At 38.0% G+C, this 23887-nt stretch overlaps 1 protein-coding gene across 1 annotated transcript in view; it reads right to left on the reverse strand.

Annotated features, from left to right (window-relative positions):
- Nucleotides 1–5912: 5912 nt before the first annotated feature.
- The window catches only part of LOC112667249 (membrane-associated guanylate kinase, WW and PDZ domain-containing protein 2-like), an 80261-nt gene continuing 62286 nt past the window's right edge, over nt 5913–23887 (reverse strand). Inside the window, exons 2-3 of the mRNA XM_049107995.1 lie at nt 10789–11004; nt 5913–6686 (exon numbers count right to left, since the gene is read on the reverse strand). Of these exons, the coding sequence (XP_048963952.1) occupies nt 6595–6686; nt 10789–11004 (308 nt within the window). The 3' untranslated portion in view covers nt 5913–6594. The remainder of the gene's footprint in view (nt 6687–10788; nt 11005–23887) is intronic.

Here is a 23887-nt window from a genome sequence, read left to right on the forward strand (position 1 = left end):
ATGCAATCCAAACTAGAAGTCCTAACGACGAGGGTTAACGAGGTGGAAGAACGAGTGAGTGACCTAGAAGACAAGTTGATAGCAAAGAGGGAAACTGAGGAAAAAAGAGACAAACAATTAAAAGACCATGAAGATAGATTAAGGGAAATAAACGACAGCCTGAGGAAGAAAAACCTACGTTTAATTGGGGTTCCCGAGGGCGCCGAAAGGGACAGAGGGCCAGAATATGTATTTGAACAAATTCTAGCTGAAAACTTTCCTAATCTGGGAAGGGAAACAGGCATTCAGATCCAGGAAATAGAGAGATCCCCCCCTAAAATCAATAAAAACCGTTCAACACCTCGACATTTAATTGTGAAGCTTGCAAATTCCAAAGATAAAGAGAAGATCCTTAAAGCAGCAAGAGACAAGAAATCCCTGACTTTTATGGGGAGGAGTATTAGGGTAACAGCAGACCTCTCCACAGAGACCTGGCAGGCCAGAAAGGGCTGGCAGGATATATTCAGGGTCCTAAATGAGAAGAACATGCAACCAAGAATACTTTATCCAGCAAGGCTCTCATTCAAAATGGAAGGAGAGATAAAGAGCTTCCAAGACAGGCAGCAACTAAAAGAATATGTGACCTCCAAACCAGCTCTGCAAGAAATTTTAAGGGGGCCTCTTAAAATTCCCCTTTAAGAAGAAGTTCAGTGGAACAGTCCACAAAAACAAAGACTGAATAGATATCATGATGACACTAAACTCATATCTCTCAATAGTAACTCTGAATGTGAACGGGCTTAATGACCCCATCAAAAGGCGCAGGGTTTCAGACTGGATAAAAAAACAGGACCCATCTATTTGCTGTCTACAAGAGACTCATTTTAGACAGAAGGACACCTACAGCCTGAAAATAAAAGGTTGGAGAACCATTTACCATTCGAATGGTCCTCAAAAGAAAGCAGGGGTAGCCATCCTTATATCAGATAAACTAAAACTTACCCCAAAGACTGTAGTGAGAGATGAAGAGGGACACTATATCATACTTAAAGGATCTATTCAACAAGAGGACTTAACAATCCTCAATATATATGCTCCGAATGTGGGAGCTGCCAAATATATAAATCAATTATTAACCAAAGTGAAGAAATACTTAGATAATAATACACTTATACTTGGTGACTTCAATGTAGCTCTTTCTATACTCGATAGGTCTTCTAAGCAAAACATCTCCAAAGAAACGAGAGCTTTAAATGATACACTGGACCAGATGGATTTCACAGATATCTACAGAACTTTACATCCAAACTCAACTGAATACACATTCTTCTCAAGCGCACATGGAACTTTCTCCAGAATAGACCACATATTGGGTCACAAATCGGGTCTGAACCGATACCAAAAGATTGGGATTGTCCCCTGCATATTCTCGGACCATAATGCCTTGAAATTAGAACTAAATCACAACAAGAAGTTTGGAAGGACCTCAAACACTTGGAGGTTAAGGACCATCCTGCTAAAAGATAAAAGGGTCAACCAGGAAATTAAGGAAGAATTAAAAAGATTCATGGAAACTAATGAGAATGAAGATACAACCGTTCAAAATCTTTGGGATGCAGCAAAAGCAGTCCTAAGGGGGAAATACATTGCAATACAAGCATCCATTCAAAAACTGGAAAGAACTGAAATACAAAAGCTAACCTTACACATAAAGGAGCTAGAGAAAAAACAGCAAATAGATCCTACACCCAAGAGAAGAAGGGAGTTAATAAAGATTCGAGCAGAACTCAACGAAATCGAGACCAGAAGAACTGTGGAACAGATCAACAGAACCAGGAGTTGGTTCTTTGAAAGAATTAATAAGATAGATAAACCATTAGCCAGCCTTAGTAAAAAGAAGAGAGAGAAGACTCAAATTAATAAAATCATGAATGAGAAAGGAGAGATCACTACCAACACCAAGGAAATACAAACGATTTTAAAAACATATTATGAACAGCTATACGCCAATAAATAGGCAATCTAGAAGAAATGGACGCATTCCTGGAAAGCCACAAACTACCAAAACTGGAACAGGAAGAAATAGAAAACCTGAACAGGCCAATAACCAGGGAGGAAATTGAAGCAGTCATCAAAAACCTCCCAAGACACAAGAGTCCAGGGCCAGATGGCTTCCCAGGAGAATTTTATCAAACGTTTAAAGAAGAAATCATACCTATTCTCCTAAAGCTGTTTGGAAAGATAGAAAGAGATGGAGTACTTCCAAATTCGTTCTATGAAGCCAGCATCACCTTAATTCCAAAGCCAGACAAAGACCCCGCCAAAAAGGAGAATTACAGACCAATATCCCTGATGAACATGGATGCAAAAATTCTCAACAAGATACTGGCCAATAGGATCCAACAATACATTAAGAAAATTATTCACCATGACCAAGTAGCATTTATCCCTGGGACACAAGGCTGGTTCAACACCCGTAAAACAATCAATGTGATTCATCATATCAGCAAGAGAAAAACCAAGAACCATATGATCCTCTCATTGGATGCAGAGAAAGCATTTGACAAAATACAGCATCCATTCCTGATCAAAACTCTTCAGAGTGTAGGGATAGAGGGAACATTCCTCGACATCTTAAAAGCCATCTATGAAAAGCCCACAGCAAATATCATTCTCAATGGGGAAGCACTGGGAGCCTTTCCCCTAAGATCAGGAACAAGACAGGGATGTCCACTCTCACCACTGCTATTCAACATAGTACTGGAAGTCCTAGCCTCAGCAATCAGACAACAAAAAGACATTAAAGGCATTCAAATTGGCAAAGAAGAAGTCAAACTCTCCCTCTTCGCCGATGACATGATACTCTACATAGAAAACCCAAAAGTCTCCACCCCAAGATTGCTAGAACTCATACAGCAATTCGGTAGCGTGGCAGGATACAAAATCAATGCCCAGAAGTCAGTGGCATTTCTATACACTAACAATGAGACTGAAGAAAGAGAAATTAAGGAGTCAATCCCATTTACAATTGCACCCAAAAGCATAAGATACCTAGGAATAAACCTCACCAAAGATGTAAAGGATCTATACCCTCAAAACTATAGAACACTTCTGAAAGAAATTGAGGAAGACACAAAGAGATGGAAAAATATTCCATGCTCATGGATTGGCAGAATTAATATTGTGAAAATGTCAATGTTACCCAGGGCAATATACACGTTTAATGCAATCCCTATCAAAATACCATGGACTTTCTTCAGAGAGTTAGAACAAATTATTTTAAGATTTGTGTGGAATCAGAAAAGACCCCGAATAGCCCGGGGAATTTTAAAAAAGAAAACCATATCTGGGGGCATCACAATGCCAGATTTCAGGTTGTACTACAAAGCTGTGGTCATCAAGACAGTGTGGTACTGGCACAAAAACAGACACATAGATCAGTGGAACAGAATAGAGAATCCAGAAGTGGACCCTGAACTTTATGGGCAACTAATATTCGATAAAGGAGGAAAGACTATCCATTGGAAGAAAGACAGTCTCTTCAATAAATGGTGCTGGGAAAATTGGACATCCACATGCAGAAGAATGAAACTAGACCACTCTCTTTCACCATACACAAAGATAAACTCAAAATGGATGAAAGATCTAAATGTGAGACAAGATTCCATCAAAATCCTAGAGAAGAACACAGGCAACACCCTTTTTGAACTCGGCCATAGTAACTTCTTGCAAGATACATCCACGAAGGCAAAAGAAACAAAAGCAAAAATGAACTATTGGGACTTCATCAAGATAAGAAGCTTTTGCACAGCAAAGGATACAGTCAACAAAACTCAAAGACAACCTACAGAATGGGAGAAGATATTTGCAAATGACATATCAGACAAAGGGCTAGTTTCCAAGATCTATAAAGAACTTATTAAACTCAACACCAAAGAAACAAACAATCCAATCATGAAATGGGCAAAAGACATGAACAGAAATCTCACAGAGGAAGACATAGACATGGCCAACATGCATATGAGAAAATGCTCTGCATCACTTGCCATCAGGGAAATACAAATCAAAACCACAATGAGATACCACCTCACACCAGTGAGAATGGGGAAAATTAACAAGGCAGGAAACAACAAATGTTGGAGAGGATGCGGAGAAAAGGGAACCCTCTTACACTGTTGGTGGGAATGTGAACTGGTGCAGCCACTCTGGAAAACTGTGTGGAGGTTCCTCAAACAGTTAAAAATATACCTGCCCTACGACCCAGCAATTGCACTGTTGGGGATTTACCCCAAAGATACAAATGCAATGAAACGCCGGGACACCTGCACCCCGATGTTTCTAGCAGCAATGGCCACGATAGCCAAACTGTGGAAGGAGCCTCGGTGTCCAACGAAAGATGAATGGATAAAGAAGATGTGGTTTATGTATACAATGGAATATTACTCAGCTATTAGAAATGACAAATACCCACCATTTGCTTCAACGTGGATGGAACTGGAGGGTATTATGCTGAGTGAAGTAAGTCAGTCGGAGAAGGACAAACATTATATGTTCTCATTCATTTGGGGAATATAAATAATAGTGAAAGGGAAAATAAGGGAAGGTAGAAGAAATGTGTGGGAAATATCAGAAAGGGAGACAGAACGTAAAGACTGCTAACTCTGGGAAACGAACTAGGGGTGGTAGAAGGGGAGGAGGGCGGGGGGTGGGAGTGAATGGGTGACGGGCACTGGGTGTTATTCTGTATGTTAGTAAATTGAACACCAATAAAAAAAAATAAAAAATAAAAAATAAAAATAAAAAAATAAAAAAATAAAAATAAATAAATAAATAAATAAATAAATAAAAAATAAAGTAAGTCTTTTAACTCTAAAAAAAAAAAAAAAAAAAAAAGGCATACAGAATCCAACTGAAGTTATTCCTATAATATCCAAAGTCGGGAAACAATCTGAGTATAGTCGCAGTGGATTTTAACCCAAAGTAAAAAAATAAATGTTCATGAATCTATCTTGATATAGATAATTGAATAACTAAATATATGAGGGGAAAATAAACAAATCTGTGCTGAAGAATTCCAAAAATTTATGCAGGTATTTTTGCCCTCAAGGAAGTAGAGCATAACTTTCCACAGTAGTGTAGGCTGCCCATAGTGACTGACTTTCTTTCTTTCTTTCTTTCTTTCTTTCTTTCTTTCTTTCTTTCTTTGTCACCCCCACCCTTTCAAGAGTAAAGTATGGATGGGGGGAGTGGTTGTCAACTCCTCATCATCTAATCAAGAGTAGTATTCTAGCGGAGGGACAATCTACAAAATACCTGATCGGGATGCCTCAAAAATGTCAAGGCCATCAAAAAAATGTTAAGATCATCAAAAACAGGGAAAGTCTGAGGAAGTGTCACAGCTCAGAGGAGCCCAAGGGGACATCCTGGCCCAGAAAAAAGGATATTAGATCAAAACTAAGAAAATCTGAATAAAGTGTAGAGTTCATTCAATACTGTATCAATATTGAGTCACTAATCGTTACAAGTACACCACATTAATTAAAGATGTTAATATGGGGACTGGATGTGAGGTATATGGAACTCCTGGTATTATTTTTGTTCTGGAAGTCTATTCTAAAACTGAGACATGGGGATCCGTGGGTAACTCAGTGGTTTGGCGCCTGCCTTTGGCCCAGGGTGCGATCCTGGAGTCCCGGGATCAAGTCCCACATCGGGCTCCCGGCATGGAGTCTGCTTCTCCCTCCTCCTGTGTCTCTGCCAATCTCTCTCCCTCTCTCTCTCTCTCTCTCTCTCTCATAAATAAATAATAAAATAAATCTTAAAACAGACATTATTCAAAAAGTTAAAAAAATTTTATTTTTGTAATAGATTTTATTTATTTGACAGAGAGAGCACAAGCAGTATTAACCTCACGTTAGAGACAAAAGCAAAGCTGGGAACAGTTAGACAACTTGCTTAATGTCACAGAGCAAACAACGGAGTCTGGACTCGAACCGAGAGTTCTCTCAGAGACATCTCCACTTTCTCCACAGTTCCAGATGGTCTGTCTATAAATCCCCCTGCAGCAGGACTGAATCCTCTCACTCTTGTGCTAGCTGCACTAGGGTTCATTTCAGGAAGAGCGGGTGCTCTGCACAAGCTGGTATAAGAATGTGGCTGAGGGATGCCTGGGTGGCTCAGGGGTTGAGCATCTGCCTTGGGCTCAGGTTGTGATCCCCGAGTCCCAGGAATGTTGCATTTAAGATGCTACAGAAATGCTTAGGAGGGGCAGTCCAGTGGGCAGCAGTTAGAGATATGGCCCTGGGACATTAGAGGAAAGTGAAGGCTACGGGTAATCGACAGTATTTCAAGCTATGGGGCTGGATGTCAACTCTAACAAGATAAAGATGCCTAAATATAGGTGAGGTTAATGTCAAGGAAAGGTTTCCTGGGGATATGATTTTTAAGTATCAGTTTAAAGACAGATTTTCTAAGATGATGTAAAGCTGTATCATCTTTGCAAGCATTCGATCTAACACTGCAGCCACACATTCACTGAAGGACAAATATAACAGAATACAGTGTAATGAAATACACTGAGCTGAAAGACTGATTTTACCTTATGGAGGTCAGGAGTCATGCTGTCCTCAACATGGTTAACAGCCCAGCAAAGGTGATGGGGACAGGATGAGTTCGGGTGTTCCTGGGTCCAGATCTTAACACTGTTACTAAATAATTATTACCTTAGTTAAGTACCTTAAGCTAAGTTTCAGCATATTCTTTGATAAGTAAGCATACCATGGTTATGGGACAAGAAATAACGTATGGGCTATATGTCTAGCACATCTTATGCATTCATTAAAGGAGAGTTGCCATTATTTATTTTCATTGTTATTTTTGTGACTGTCAGTATTAACCAGGTTAAAGCTACATTTCTACGGATAGAACAATACTGATTTCTATCATCAAAGTGACATATGTCAGAGAGAGAAACATTTCTGATCTGAGACACTGAAAGATCATCCCATGGCTTTTCTAGGTGATATGGGCTAACTCCATCTGTTTGATGTAATTCCAACCAAAAAAGGGAGCCTAACATTAATTATTCACTTAAAATACTTGACTATTCGTGGACAATGTTACAGGTCAGTAGAGCTTCATGTACACAAACTTTACATAAATATGGCCTGAAACTAAAAGGAATGTATAGTTCTAAGTTTAAGTCTAAAGGAGAAGCGATGAAGAAAACGAGTAGTAGAAGTAAATTGAGGACTCTTCTAAAACCTTTATTTACCTAGCGAGAATAATTCATTTCAGTAAAACATAAGGAGTTAAAGATTGGTAGGCTTTTTTTTTTTTTTTAAGATTTTATTTATTCATAGAGACAGAGACACAGGCAGAGGAAGAAGCAGACTCCATACAGGAAGCCTGACATGGGACTCAATCCTGGATCTCCAAGATCACACCCCGGGCTTCATTAAACCTCTATGCCACCAGGGCTGCCCAAGATTGGTAGGCTTGATGCTTAAATGCATGCAGAATATTTTTTAAAAATACGATTTTTTTAATAACCACAGAGCCACATAAGTGGAGTTGTACATGATTTCCAGAAATGAAAGAAATAAGAAACTTGTAGTAGGTAGAAACTAATAATGCCACTTTTAAAGAGGTACAAGTAAAATAATGATCATGTACGTACATGTTGCTGAGAAATGTATTTATGCTTCTATTGGTGCTATTACACTCAGATAGCATAGCAGCTAAGAACATGCTTCTGGATCGATATTTCCTATAAATAAATCCCAGTTTCTGGGCAAATTACTTAACAGTAGTGTGCCTCAGTGTCCTATTCTATGAAATAGTACCTAACCCGTAAAATCTGTTAGGAGAAATAACTGAACTAGTACACATAATGAAGTTAAAGAGTTTCTAGAACATGGTTAGCATCCACAAGAGGTTAATTTTTACATTATTTATTATCGGTATTATCAGCATTTTTATGTAATGGAATAAAAGTACCTCAGTAAGCTTTTCTCACTTTCTAAATGCACCTCATCGATTGTACTATTTATGCTCTGAATTGACATCTGATGTTAATTAGTATTATAGGCTCTTAGTTGATACAGGGCGGTAACTAAAATTTAAGCAAGAATTTTCTCAATATTGTTTAAAGTGTCTTACATCTGGTAAACATGTATGGGAAGAAAAAAGGCAGGATAAAGACCCTATGCTAGAAAAAAACGTGACAAAGTTCAAAAGATGAAGATCTGAGTGAATATGTATGGGAAGGAGGCAATGTGAACCCTAAAGTTTCTATTGGATATTCTAATAAAGGATGAAGGACCAATTTCTGGTTTGGGGCTGTTTTCTCCATCTTTGAACACTGGGCAAAGAGCCGCCTAATTTACATATGTCTCATCTCCCATAAGGGACAGAGAAGTCCAGCCAGGCTTACAGAGCCACTGCAAGCATCTGTTGGCATTTGTGGCATCTATTGACTATCCAGACATCCCAGAGTTGGCCTGGGTAGTTGTTCTCTACCGTCCTCAGGCTGAGAGGTCCAGGGACAGACATACTGTTAGGGCTGCTTAAGAAGAGTGCAAACCAATCCATGTACCTTGGGACCCCTCCTGCCTAGCCCAAACTCACAAACAAACCAAACCCAATTCCTTATGTCTAATATATGAATTGAAAGGAATGGTGCTTTCTACATTTACTATGACGCCCAATTAAATAAATTTCTAATTTACAAATAAATGTATGTCAAGAATACTTCATTTGATTTGCCTTATACAGAGTAGAAATGCAATAGAAACCAACGATTCAGGCCCAACCAAGGGCAAATATTTTATGTTTTTAGCTGTAAGGTATTAATCAGTAACAAACTCTGTAACTGCTTTTTGATCTCCAACTTTGTTTTTTTGTGATTACTGCTTCCACTTGGCTGAATCATTTTGCTTCTCATATCAAAGATAGCTAAGAAAACTATGTACTACCAACTTAATTCAAAATCCATTACATAATGAAAAATAAATATTTTGACAAAGATATTTCAGAATCAGAACAGAAAAGGTATCTAATTGCTTGAAAATTACCTATAGACCTATAAATTGCTTTCCTCTCATATACATTTACTTAGTTCTTCACCTTCTGAACCGCATCACATTTTTTTCTGGCACAGGGTCTTTAGTAAGCAAGTTACATTATGTACAATAGTGATCTTTAGCATTTATATACAGAAATTGGTGATTGGTAGGAACAGAGCATAAGTTTTTCACCATTGCATTTATGGAGGAGGCTGTCCTCCTCTGAGAAATCAAGATGAAATCACTTTTTAAGGTTTTACACACTGATTGGAATAGATTAGATTTTGGTCTCCCTATGTTTGAGGAAAAACATTTTTGTAATTAATAATAATATATTAAATAATAATAGTATATTTCCTACAACTATTTTGATGTCTCTATTTTTAATTATCATTGTACAGTTTCTATAGTGACGTAGTATTTTAATTTTCATGCTCTATTATTTTTATCAACATTTCATAAGCTTATTTCTTAACCTTCCTTATTCATAATTATGAATTATGTGGGGCAGCCCCCGTGGTGCAGCAGTTTAGCTCCACCTGCAGCCTGGGGTGTGATCCTGGAGACCCAGGGTCGAGTCCCACATCGGGCTCCCTGAATGGGGCCTGCTTCTCCGCCTCTCTCTCTCTCTCTCTCTCTGTCTCTACGAATAAATAAATAAAATCTTAAAAAAATAATATGTATGAGAAGTTCATGTGTTAACATTTTTTTCAAGAGCTTTTCAGTTCTTAGATTTTCAATGCCTACTAGTATGCTGTTATTAAAAAATAAATAACTAATAAAACTTTGGAAATTTACTCCAAGCTTAGAGGCTATAAGAATGCCATAGTTAGGGCAGCCTGGGTGGCTCAGCAGTTTAGCGCTGCCTTCAGCCCGGGGCGTGATCCTGGAGACCCGGGATCAAGTCCCACGTCGGGCTCCTTGCATGGAGCCTGTTTCTATCTCTGCCTCTCTCTCTCTCTCTCTCTCTCTCTCTCTTTCTGTGTGTCTCATGAATAAATAAATAAAATCTTTTAAAAAAGTATATAAAAAAAGAATGCCATAGTTTTGCTTTAACATTTAATCATAAGTAATGTAAGGAAAAAAAACTAATTTTATAATTATAATAAAATTTGGCACTCAGTTAGTAATAAGCACAAGAAAATAGCAAAGCCATACCCTTGTGCAAACACACTTTATATCTGCCTGCTCTTCTTTATATATGTGATATGATAGATCATAAATAAAAAAGATAACAAGCCTTTTCCTTGTTCAAGGGTAGGTGCCTTTACGAAGTCAATGTCTAAAGATGCTTTCTCCACATTGCCAGATTAGATAGTAAGGGTGGAGAGAAAAATATACAGACATGGTGTAGCTCTAGTCATTTTGAGTACAGTGTTCATTGAAGTTGTTAACTAAATCACATGAAACAACCTCTTTTTCCAGAACAGTGAGTATAGTAAGATTTCTAAGGATAGATTTTACCTAATTTTAATTAGCAAAGATCCCAGAACTTTATACAATCATATTCATGACTTGTAATATTTTCTAAAATGTAGAAATAGTTCATTAGATTTCTATTAATACTGTGTATATGAAACAAAAAACCGAGGAACATAAACTAATTGGTTTATATGTCGAAATTAAAACTAATAAAAGGGATACAAGAATTATGTCCTTTCCATTTGATATTAGAATCCTCTCTCTCTGAGGTTAACTATAATCAATCATACATATAAATATGTACATATGTTAAATGACTAACCTGGTGTTACTACTACTCCATTTCCATTGACCACAGGCCTCTCTTCCTCTTCTTCCTCGGGAGGCTCTATACTGGCTTTCTCCATGTTGCTCACTGATTTATTCCTCTTCCGTTTTCCTTCAGCACTTGGAGTGGCTCCCGGAAGTATCTGGTCTGTTACATTTAATAATAATGGTGCTGGTTCTGCTGGAGGCTTTGGCGTGCCGTAGTAATTGTCTGCAAATGATACCAAAACTTCAGGGAGTTAGAGATTTCTCTTACTGTGTGTACAGTCTGTAAAAAATAGAAATTATATTGATAAATGTATATCCTGTTTCTTGCACATACGTGTATTTTACATGCATACAGATATATGGCTTTGTCTCCTTTCACATTTTTATATGCATCTTTATTTGTTGCTTTTACTATATTGGGCTTTAATGCTTAAATAAAGATACAGATTTATCTTCATTTTCACCTTTTGCCAAACCAAAATATAGTCTTATGTATTAGTCTCATATTGTTCAAAGCTATTTCAAAAATATTTTTAAAATTTGATATGCCTGATTATAACCTTTTTAAAAATAATTATGTCTGATTGAGGGTGCAGATAACTTTTTTTTTTAAAGATTTATTTATTATTTGAAAAAGAGAGAGAGAGAGTATGGGCAGGGGGAAGGGCAGAGGGAGAGGCAGAGAAACAGAGGCTGTACTGATCATGGAGCCAGATGGGCAAGTCTTGATCTCAGGAACTGAAGATCGTGACCTGAGCTGAAACCAAGAGTCAGATGCTTAACTGACTGAGCCTCCCAGAGGCAATTCGTAGTTTTTTTTTTTTTAAGCATATCTCACAACAGTCTGGAAAGGCAAAGTATATTGTGCTTTTTCTGTAGCTTTCAAAAGGCTTTGACTGTTTTCCTTGATGTCCACAGTGACCTGCCCAGAGGGGTATCACCAGGCCAGTTCAGTGGTTCTCATGGCTGCTGACTGTGGGCCTACTGCCCTAATCATAGCTCTCATGATCTGAGCTATGGAATATCTGTTCCTCCCATCAGTCTGTGAGACCTCTTAACAGGGGAGATGAATTCTTATTTCTCTCTGTAATAACAGCCTGACACATAGTAGCCACGGAATCAATGCTTACCAAGTGAGCATCTTTATATATTTAAGGAAATTATTTATAGTTTAAGATTTTGATTGGTAAAGAACATCGTGGTGTTTTGTAAATATATTTAATATGCTACTGGTGGAAGGAAAACTTATGCAAACAAAATAAAAACTGCCTTTAAAGTTGTGCCCTCAATTCTAACAAGTCAGACTATTCAATCCAAAGATAAAATAGATAATTATCTCATTATAGCTATTGAATATGAAGATCCTACCATGCTCTAGACAGTTGTGTCCACAGAGCTGCAATGAGAAATGTGATAATATTATTATGAAATTAAAATGGCCAAAGACAATTTTTAGAAAGCTATCGCAATGTCAATTAAATAATTTCTGAAGGCTTATTGTTTACATTTGGAAAGTGAGTTTATATTACCTAGTTATGTTGCTACCTACTGATAAAAGCACAGCACATTATTATTTATAGGATGTTAAAGAAAAAAAAGCTTACTGTTACCACATTTGAGAAAGTCAATAAACATTTTTCACAGATGGATTTTAAGTCAATGACTGCTCTTAGATCTAGCATTTTACAGTACTCAGTTCCAAATACGTTTATCTAAACACTCATCTCTACCTGCATATTTCTATTGCATCATCACACATTTTTACAACCTCTACCTCCATTCACATCGCTAACCACTGGTGGGTGGGGAGAAGCCTCAATGTAATAAGAGCGTATAATAATTGGAAATGTTTTGGGAAGAGTACTGCAATAAAACTAGTAAAGTTATTACTGTTTTAAAGAGAAAATCTAGCAACTACCATAAAGCATAAATTCAATATATGTGAGCATATCTGGAAAACTCCTTACCTGGCTTAGCACTTTATGTTTTCCAAAAAAGTTTCCATGTATATTAAATAGTTTATATTATGCCTCAAAAAAAAAAAAAAACATCTGAAAGAGTCAAAGACAATATTGTCCTATGGAACGTGGGAAAACTGAATCTCAGTGAGACCAACCAACATACCTGAGGGCAGAGCTGGATAAGACATAAATACAGGTCATCTGATTCTTTGCCTAGCGCCATGTACACTTCGTTCACAAGCCTGACCCTCAATTCACCGAAGATCTACTAGGTGAATCTAGGTTGGAACATGTGTGATGTTTCTTGTTGGCACCAACATGGGCTGTTTTCATGGGCTTCAGCTCTGGATTCCTTCATTTACTTTGGGGCTATGCTTATCCTATCCTGAAGTTGTGATAACAACCCTAGAAATGCTTGGATTTGAGGCTTGTAATTGTCCCAAGATGCAGACTGAAATAGGAACATGTGTGGGAGGGAGGAGAGTAAGAAGAGGCAATGCCCTGGATTTGTAATTGGGAAGCTATTTGGAGACCGGCTCTGCAGGGTGCGGGGATGTCTACAGCCAAGGCTAAGGACAGACTGCTTTGCACCCTAGGCTCCAAATAACTTTACACATTCCTATGTCCATGCATTTCTTAAGCCTTTCCCCCTACAGATACACACTCCCTTCTCCTTTTCTCTTGAAATGCCATCCTTCCTCTGCTGGGAGCTCTTCACTTCAGCAAATGCAGGCCTGGAAGACTCTAGTCCAAGCCTCTTATTTTACAGCTGAGGAAATGGCATCTAGAGGATTTTTACTTGCCTAAGTACATACAAAATCAGAGTCTGGTCTCTTAACTCAGTTGTGTATGTCTTGCCGTCTCTAGTGAATTGCCAGTTTGTACACCCATCTTTCCTTTTACAATTAGTTTACATCTCCATATGTACTTTATTTTTTAAAAAAGATTTAGTTATTTATTCATGAGAGAAAGAGAGAGGCAGAGACACAGGCAGAGGGAGAAGCAGGCCCCACGCGGGGAGCCCAATGTGGGACTCGATCCTGGATCCCGGGATCATGCCCTGGGCTAAAGGCAGATGCTCAACCGCTGAGCCACCCAGGCATCCTCCATATGTACTTTATCTGTCCTGCCAGGACAACACGATTGGAAGTTCTCCAAAGAAAGCTACTTGATATGATACATCCTTGCATCTGCCTTTAGGGAGCTGCACAGCCTTCTGGTCATAGCATAATGAGATGGAATGCTAGCAAATGGCCATCTTCCTTCGAAAGCAATTTCAGAGGGAAGGAATTTCTTAGATATCCCCTCCCCCATCTCACATGAAACTATTCCCTTGTCTTTTGTGTCTTTAGCCCCATAGCCAAGTGATATTGTTATGAAATAAGAGTTTCCCAGGGCTTGCCTGCCCTGCCAGCAAACCCTCACTTCACCACTTTGAAACCACGCACAGATGTTGGGTTCTGAAAGCCAGAGATAAAATTAGAGGGGCATTTCTATTTGGAAATACTTACTAAAAACTCAGTTATGGCTATACAGATATGGGAAAAAAGTTTACTAACTATAGCCCTCTATGAAAAAGAGCATTAGTAGGTTTTTTTTTTCCTCTTAAAAATTATTCACATAGCTCAGAGCTGATTTCAGGGCATTCAGAGAGGTACACTTGTTATTTATTGCTTATGATAAAAACAATTGAACATGCATATGTAAGAAAAGGATTTCAAACTTTTAGCTCAAATCTCATTGTCTCCGTAACATCTCTGATTCTGGCAATTCTAAGGGGTCTCTTTCCAATGAACTTTTCTAAAACTTTACTAAAACTCTTAAGATTTTCCTTAAAAAAAAAAAAACAGTTTGTTGGTAGGTGACTAAATTCTCCTACTTAAATATGAATTATGTGGGGGTTCTATTCTTATTTATCTGAGTATCTTCTACAAGATCATGGTAAACATGGCATATCCTTAACATGGGTCTGTTGAATATACTAATAAAATAATTACTTTGAATCTGCAATTATTTGTGTTATAAAGTCGGCATGAAATAAATGGAGTATAAGAGGTTTTTGGTCTAAATATATTTCTGAATTACCACATAAGGCCAACCAGAGAGAATATGCAAAGAGACAAACATTAATTTAAAAATAAATATGGGTATCAGGTCAGCTAAGTGGGCCAAAGCAGTGTGTAGATATCATCTGGTTCATTTGTGATCAAAACTTGTGGTAGCAAGAAAGGAAAGTACTGAGTTTTTATTTTGAATTCAAGTATTTCTGCTTTCCTCAGCATTATTGTGGTGTGTGTGTATGTGTGTGTGTACTTTCCAGATCTACCCTCTTAGCAACTTTCAAGTACATAATACAGTACTGCTAACTATAATAACCATACTCTATATTGTATATTAGATTTTTAGAACTTACTCATTTTATAAGTAAACGTTTATAATTTTCGATCATCTTCAATAATTTCTCCAAACTCCCTGCCCCTGGCAACTAACCAATCTACTTGTTTCTATTTAATCTTTTTTTATTTCACCTGTAAATGAGATCATATAGTACTTGTCTCTTTGTGTCTGACTTATTTCACTCAGTATAACGCCCTCAGAATACATCTATGTTGTCAAACATGCAGATTTCCTTCTTTTTATGGCTGAACAATATTCTATTGTGTGTATGTGTGTATATACACCACATTCTCCTTATCCATCCATCCTTTGATGGTCATTTATGCTGTTTTCACATTTTGCTTATTGTAAATAATGATACAACAAACACGAATTGCAAATATCCCTTCAAGATAGTGACTTTATTTCCTTCAGATAAATACCCAGAGGTAGAACTGCTAAGATGGTATGGTAGCTCTACTTTTAGTTTTTTTTGAGAAACTTCCATACTGTTCTCCACAGTGGCTGCACCAGTTTACATTCCCTCCAACAGTGCAAGAGGGTTCCCTTTTCTCCACATCCTTTCCAGCACTTATTCTCTCTTGCCTTTTTGATAAGCTTATCTAACAGGTGTTCAGTGATATCTCATTATGATTTTGATTTGCATTTCCTTGGTGATTAGTGATACTGAGCACCTTTTCATGTATTCATTGACCATTCGTATATCTTCTTTGAAAAAAATGTCTGTTCAAGTTCTTTACTCATTTTTTAATTGTTGTTGTTACTGTTGTTATTTTGCTATTGAGTTGTATGAATTCCTTATATATTTCGGATATATTTAATCAGAATATGATTTACAGATATTTTCTCTCATTCAGTAGGTTGCTTTTGTTGATGGTTTCCTTCGTTGTGCAGAAGTCTTTTAGTATGATGTAGTCTCACTTGTTTATTTTTTACTTTTGTTGCTTGTGGTCTTGGTGTCATACCCAAATAATTATCATCAATGTCAAAAAATCAAATAAAGAAATCAAGACTAATGTCAAGGAGCTCTTCCCTCTTTTCTTGTAAGAGTTTTATGTTTTCAGGTCCTTCAAATATTTCTTCAACATCACTTACGATGATAACATCTTCCCTAAAAAATTTACAATTGCCAAAGAGAAGAATGGCTCCTGGTGGCTCAATGGTTGAGCATCTATCTTTGGTTCAGGGCGTGATCCTGAGGTCCAGGATCTAGTCCCACATCCAGGCTCCCGCAGATATCTTGCTTCTCCCTTTGCCTATGCCTCTGCTTCTCTCTCTGTCTCTGTCTCTTATGAATAAATAAATAAAATCTTAAAAAAAAACAAAGAGAAGAATGAATTTTAAAGCTCACTTTTATTTTTTAAAGATTTATTTATTTATTTGAGAGAGAGAGCGAGCACTTGCATGAACAGGGAAGGGGCAGAAGTAGAGAGAGAGAGAGAGAATCCCAGACAGACTCCTTGCTAAGCAGAGAGCCCAACACTGGACTCCATCCCATGACCCTGAGATCATGACTTGAGCCAAAATCAAAAGTCGAATGCCCCACTGACTGAGCCACTCACTTTTAAAGTAATTTTTTAAAGTTACACTTTTAGCAAACACAAAACAGTGAAAGTGGTTGCTATAAATTCTGCAAGATGTTAGAAACATTGAAATCAACCTAAAGCCCTCTTCCAGGAGGTCAAAGTGTAGCTCTGTGATAATTTACAACTTTTCTTCCTTCACTGACTTTTCGGGTCCTATTATCACCAAGAGGACATATGAGAAGATTATCACCTCACAACTGTGCCAGTAACTGTAATAGTCCCAGCTGTGACTTGGTTTCAATAACTACCCAGTTGGCCCACTTGAAGGTATCATACAGTGCTTCTGCTGCTATTTTAACAATGGATCTTCTAGAACACTTTTCTTCTCCGCAAAGCCTTACAGTCAACACACCGAGTTGACTTTAAAGTGTCATTCATTTAATAATCAAGGTCATGTGCAGGGTGCTCTTACGCAGCCATTTAAATATACATAATGCTAATTTTAAATTCCCAGGACCCAGTTCCATTTTAGCAACTTAACAGAATGTGCTGTGTTCTCTGATAATAGAGGGACTACTTCTGTAAGTGTCCCTAAGTTATTACAGGAAATATATTCATGATTACAATTCTGCTTTTAGGACATTGCAATCTAAGTGGAACAAAAACCAAAACCAAAGAAGTAGTGGTTGGATCCAGGAGAGAGAAATGGCTTTTATTTAGTTTGTTTTCAGTTGTAAGATTTACAGGTATCTTTTGGAGTTTCTTCCCTCTACTTCTAGTTTGACTTTTGTATTAGGGAGTTTATTATCTGACTAATTTAATAAATTCTTCACATTCCAGAAAGAAAAAGGAAAAGACAAGGGGATTAGTAATAGGTGTCTTAGTTCAGAAAATATTTGTTTTTTAGAAGTAATGGTGTTTCCTATACTGCTATGGGGCTTATTTAAAGTAGTTACTGACTTTTTAAACATAGATATCTGTGAACATAATAACTAAACATGGTATCAAATAATTTCCCATGATGATGCTCAATAGTATTAGGTTCAGCTTAAGCCTGTCCTGCTAAAAGGGAATCCACTAGGTAGAAAAGTACCTGAGGATCAGTTTAAATGCTACATCCCTCTCACACTGAATCTTTGTACTGATGCATCACTCTGTGCCTCAATTTCTTCATCCACAAAACATATGTGCTTCGGGGATCCCTGGGTGGCTCAGCGGTTTAGCACCTGCCTTTGGCCAGGGCGTGATCCTGGAGACCCAGGATTGAGTCCCACATTGGGCTCCCTGCATGGAGCCTGCTTCTCCCTCTGCCTGTGTCTCTGCCTCTCTCTCTCTCTCTCTCTGTGTCTCTCATGAATAAATAAATAAAATCTTAAAAAAAAATATGTGCTTCATGCTTACTGTCACATCCAGTTTGAGAAATGTTTAGTTTTAATAACACTGATGTGAGGAAACTTGGAGAGATTATAAATATAATTCTTACATATATATACATGTATACAAACACACATAGAATTTGCCACCTACAGTCACCTCTGAGCTATTTCAGTAATATTGAAAAACAGAGTACAAAGAAGAAAATGGAACAAGAGTGATAAGAAAATAGGGATCTACATAGAACAGTAAATAAGAAATGAGTAATGATATCTACTTGTAAGTAAAAGGAACTATTCATCCAGTTTGCAGCTTGAAGGATGGAAGAAGAGAGATGGTACATGCCACTCTCCACACAAAGTGGGGGTAAACAGGAGAATTCTGAAAGGAAGAAAAGGAAGTATAGCTTTGGGAGACAGGAAGAAAGAAAATGAAGATTAATATTAATGATTGAACTTGGGATATAGTACAGAAATACGGAAGTCAGCAAACTGAATTGGAAGGGAATAGGAAGGCAAATTAGTTTTCAACATCTTAAGGTTGAAGTGACAGCAGGATACCCAGGCACAGATGTCCAACTGACATTTGTACAGTTGAGAGTGAAGTTCAAGATAGAGGTGAGAGTCACAGATTGGTTTTGGGGAGTATTTTGGAGGTGATAATTGAAGCCATGAACGTGTACAGGGTTTCCAAGGGAGAATGAATAAAATGGCATGGAAAAATGCCAAATGTGATGTGAACACTTAAATGGTCATGTTCTAAAATAATTTGTGATTCAAGTTTTAATCTAGATATTTTTTCAGACAAAAATTTCTAAGAGTATGAAAAACAATATATACAAAATTCTTTGGCAGTTTCAGGAGAAAGGTGTTCTAGAAATCACTTCTTTCTTCCTATGTCAACATCAACAATGATATACAACCAGAAATTCTTCTGGGGTTTCAGACATAGACAGAATGTTTGAGTTCTTGTTCTTCCATTTGATAGCCTTTGTCTGCTATCCTGATAGTGTGCTCCTAACAATTCCACCACCGTCCTGCTCCTTATAAGGCTGGAGTATCTACTGAGAGGGTCAGGCACTGCCGTCTAGGAGAATGAGAGAGGGAGCTGCCGAAGCATAATGTACAGCCTTTGTGGTTGGTGGAGCGAGGGCTCAGGACGAAGATCTTGTATTTATGAAGATACGAGTTTCTCAGGCATCACACACTCAGCTGTTCCAGGGAAAGACAGAGGAGGCAAATAGTAGCATCAATTCAAGGTTGGGGATCTTGGACAGGTGCAACAGAAAAATAGAAAAGCAAGACTGAGACAGGGGTTCACAGAGGGGTAACAAAAGGCTCAGCTGGGAAGTAGTAGTGATGTGTGTAAAACTTTTGGAAGAGGTGAAGGAAAATCAAAGGGTTAGTGACAGAAGAGACAAGCAGAGAAACTAGGACGTTTCTGGGATCAAGAGATGAAGGTCTCTAAGAGATGAGAGATGACATGTGCTAGGAGGGAGGTCGTAAGAGAAATGGATTCATGTTTAGATGTCTGGAATTCTAACAAGTTCAAGGTCCTGAGCAGGTGAGGGAGTAGCTGAAATTGAATGGCCCATGAGACTAGATTATTAGCTGGGTCACTTATATGAATGTTGAAATCTAGGTTAGCATGAAGGAAGCCTGCAGTTCTGGCTCCAAAGTCTTTAATGAATAAAGGGAATGATCAGGAGGCAGGCGACTATGGCAGGTAGGGTCAGTGACAAGATGAAGTATAGAGCTGAGAAGATTCTAGATCAAGATGGAACAGCAATGTCTAGAAGACGTGGCAGGGATACAGAAGACCAGCTCATCCTCCCCCTGGGATAGGGACCACACGGTTTGAGGGAATGGGCAGTTGTCTCTTGGAATGACTACGGAAGCAGCAGCCTTCTCGGGGGGGATATTCGGATTTCAATCAAGGGAGGAGACAAAGAGATCACTATATTAATTATTAACTAAGAAATAAATATTTTGGAGAGAGCAAGAAGGTTGCAGGGGATAGTTTAACGTAGGAGCAAAGAAACTTAGAAAAGGACATGGACGTAGGTGAGAGACTAGAAGAAAAGGATGCGGGTGGGGGTAGCACTTGGGGATGAGGATAGCAGACCCCAGAGCTGAGAGGCAGGCTGCCTCTAATGTCACTAGTCTCAGGACACACCTGCTCCCTTCTCTGGAAAGTGATGATGGCTATGATGAGGTCTGTAAAAGATTGGCACGGGCTCTCTTAGGTAAGTGCCACCAGGGGTTTCACTGAGGGGAAACAGGAGACCTGGTCCAAAAGTGACAGTGAGAGACATAAAGGTACCCTCTGTTACTGAGAGTTGCACATACACATCCAACTGTGTTCCTAATACATAAACAACAACAACAACAAAAAATCAATCACCATGAAGGTGCTATTTAAAAGGAGTTCTATCTCAGGCAGCCCAGGTGGCCCAGTGGTTTAGTGCCGCCTTCAGTCCAGGGCGTGATCCTGGAGACCCAGGATCGAGTCCCACGCCATGCATGGAACCTGCTTCTCCCTCTGCCTGTGTCTCTGTCTCTCTCTCTCTGTGTCTCTCATGAATGAATAAATACAATCTTTAAAAAAAATAAAAGGAGTTCTATCTCTATTATTTTTCCTGTTTTGTTCATTTATGTTCCTTCTTCCTTCATGTTCTATTCCTGATGTGTCTCTCTGTAGCGGACTCAATGTGGCACAGATGTCCCATACACTGCAGTGAAAAGGAAATGGTTTCCTTAGCAACAATAACCACACAAAAGACTGAAGAATTTTCTTTGCTACTCATGTGACGTTTTAACAGTTTAAGGAATCCAAACAGTAGAAAAGAATAATAAACATCCGATTGGAACATATTGCAATGGGGATACGTAGAATGAATGTAAAAAGGCATTTACTATTTATAAACAGTTGATGGAGTGATTTTAAGTGACCTGAACTTTAGCATCAATGTTTGATTTTTTTTTTTCTCAGCAAAACAGGTAAAATCACACCATATCTAGCTAAGCAGTCTGAAATATATTCTTTCAGGATAATTTCACTGTCACCTGAATCTGATAATCATAAACAAATAAGTGTTTGATCCATTACACAATAATGTCCTGAGCAATAATGGGATGTATGTCAGAGAGAGCTTTTGAAGAAAGATTTTGTTGTTCAAAGAGCACTTCTATGAACTTATCGGTCCTAACCACTCCCCTAGAAGGGATTCTTAGAATTTATAATGCCTCCAGGCTTCTGCTACCAAATTTTTGCTTTTCAGTTTTCTGTTTTAGCAGCTCTAAAGTAAAGTTTAGAATCATCAGAATTGCATCTGAAAATACACCCACTTTCCTCCAGCTCTCTTTTTCGGTAAGTTTTTTTTTTTTTTTTCCAATGATCATTTGTTTAGAATTTCTTGCCAGAATGTTTACCTGCTGACAATATGGTAGTAGTGTATTAAGACTGTGGGCAAGAAAATGAGAGAGTCTGCAAATATGTGCAATTATTAGAATTTGGTAGGAATGTTTTTAAGTTGTATTTAAAGTCAAAATGTCCTGTTAAGACATCCTGGCAAGAGGATGGGGAGTATAATACACAGTTTTCATAATTTGACGGAGGAAAAGTTCAAAGATAATTGCTAAGCATGCAAGACAATTACTAGTTTAGGGAGAAATTTCATTTGGGTTCTGAAGGGACTGCTGCCAGGAGACCATCCACGCTCTGTTCAAGCCTCTGTGAAGCCACGTGGGGATCACACACCTCCCTGAGCCTGGCCACTGTGACAATTAGTGGAGTCTCCTCAAGCATTTGGCCATTAGGTTTATGATGCAAAGCAACAGTTGATTCTAGGATTATGAGTTTTGAAAAACTAGGAGCATGAAAAAACGATAAACTAGAGCCACTCAAGAGAGTCAGGAAATGAGCCAGAGCTGAGGACTTGAATAAAAATTAACTTGGTGCCATATGACCTCAGCCATCCACGGCCATGTTTTAAGTCCCCGGGCAGATGGCTTTTCTTAGAGGCAACTCTAAAAGCTGTGATAAATTCTGTTGGTAGAAGTAGTAAGTGCCCCTTCAAAGACAAAATGCCCACATTCCTTTTCAGGTCACACCTTTCAAATCAAACTACCCATGCCCATGTCGAATCTGATCTCCACAGATGTAGTCACTGGAAAGAAAGTGTGTAAACTTGATACAATGACCAAGATTATAGTTAAAATAGTAAGCAGTAGTGCATTAAATCCACGGTTTCTCACCACAAATACAGTACTTGAGACTGCAAACAAGTCTAAGTCTATAAGACACAAATTCAATTTAATTCATAGCACTTGGGGGTTGAAATTACATGTCAAAGTAATATGTTAATACGTGGTGAGGTTTTTTTTTTTTAATTGGCAACATTTAAATTAGCAGAACATAATTCGTATGATAAAAAGGAAACTACAATTTTTTTGTCAAATTTTGTAGATACGGGAGATATATTACCTCTAAAAGATCACCACCAAATATGCTATACATAAGCCAGGGGAGTTGGGCTGAGTTGCTGCAGAAGGACACTGCATACTTGCTGGTCATCTAACCAGACGCTCTTCTAAGAAGAGACTAAGCTCAGGAAAACTAGCTCTGTTGTGGCGGCTGGGTGGCTCAGTCAGTTGAGCATCCAACTCTTGGTTTGTCTCAGGTCATGATCTCAGGGGCACGATCTCAGGGTCATGACATCTTGGCCTGCGTTGGGGGCTCTGTTCTCAGTGCGTGATCTGCTGAAGATTCTCTCTCTCCCTCTCCCTCTGCCCTACACCTGCTCACACAGTCTCTCTCCCAAAATCAATCAATCAATCTTTAAAAAAAAAAAAAGACTAGCTTTGTTTTCACTCTGCCCAATATTTCAATATTATAGGAATTAACCCTATTAATCTATGGGCCTGAATCAATTCTGAAAATCAACATCTTACATTTCACATGTATTAAAATATAAGGGGAAAGTTTTGCTCTGGATCAACTTACATTAGAACAACTAAATACTTGGAAGTTTTGTGATGATGACAAGAACTTTAAGTCTGCCTAAGGATGCAGTTATTTAACAACTTTAATGCTGATACAGTTTCATTTACCAAAGGAATCTGGCTCACTTTTTTTCAGTTCTTTGAAGTAAACATATCCTTTGATATGGGATTTTTAATATAAGCAATTAGGAATAATGGTCCTTATTGTCATTAAAAGCCCTAAGGCTATCTCCACTTTTGTAAGGGAACACAACTCAAAACACAACTCAAAAATATGTTATCCTTTGTCTACACAATTTTTACCATTCAGTTAAATCAGTGACAGCACAGACTGCTGTCGTTTATCTTGGAGTTCCAATTATAATGCTAATACTAACCCAGGGCAAGTTACCTCAAGCCTTTGGCCCCCTTTTCTTCAAGCATAAAATGGTTGTGGCAATACTTAACCTGCAGTATTGGTGTAATCGCTAAATGAAAAATTAATAACGTAAGAGCTCCCAAAATAGGTGCCCCACACTACGTTCTTAATAGCTACTCTTCCAGGTTATTTCCAGATGTTTATTTTCTTACACTGCATCATTAAAACATTTAGCAGAAAGATTTAAACATCTGTTTTTCAGTCTATTTTCTTGTCACAGACAACACGGCCTTACTGTTGGCCTTCTTTCAGAAATTCCTCATATTTTCTCATTTTTTCAGCTGATGTCACTAACAATCTACTTTTTTCCTAGTCCTGCAAGACTGTTAGTGACAGAGAAGCACCATTTAGTACTACTCAATTTTGCATTAAGAAAAATTGAAAATGACAAATTAGTTTACTTTTTCATTCAGTCAAAAAACATTTA

This window comes from Canis lupus, unplaced genomic scaffold (assembly GCF_003254725.2).
Source record: "Canis lupus dingo isolate Sandy unplaced genomic scaffold, ASM325472v2 SANDYSCAFF127, whole genome shotgun sequence".
In the NCBI taxonomy this organism is placed as follows: domain Eukaryota; kingdom Metazoa; phylum Chordata; class Mammalia; order Carnivora; family Canidae; genus Canis; species Canis lupus.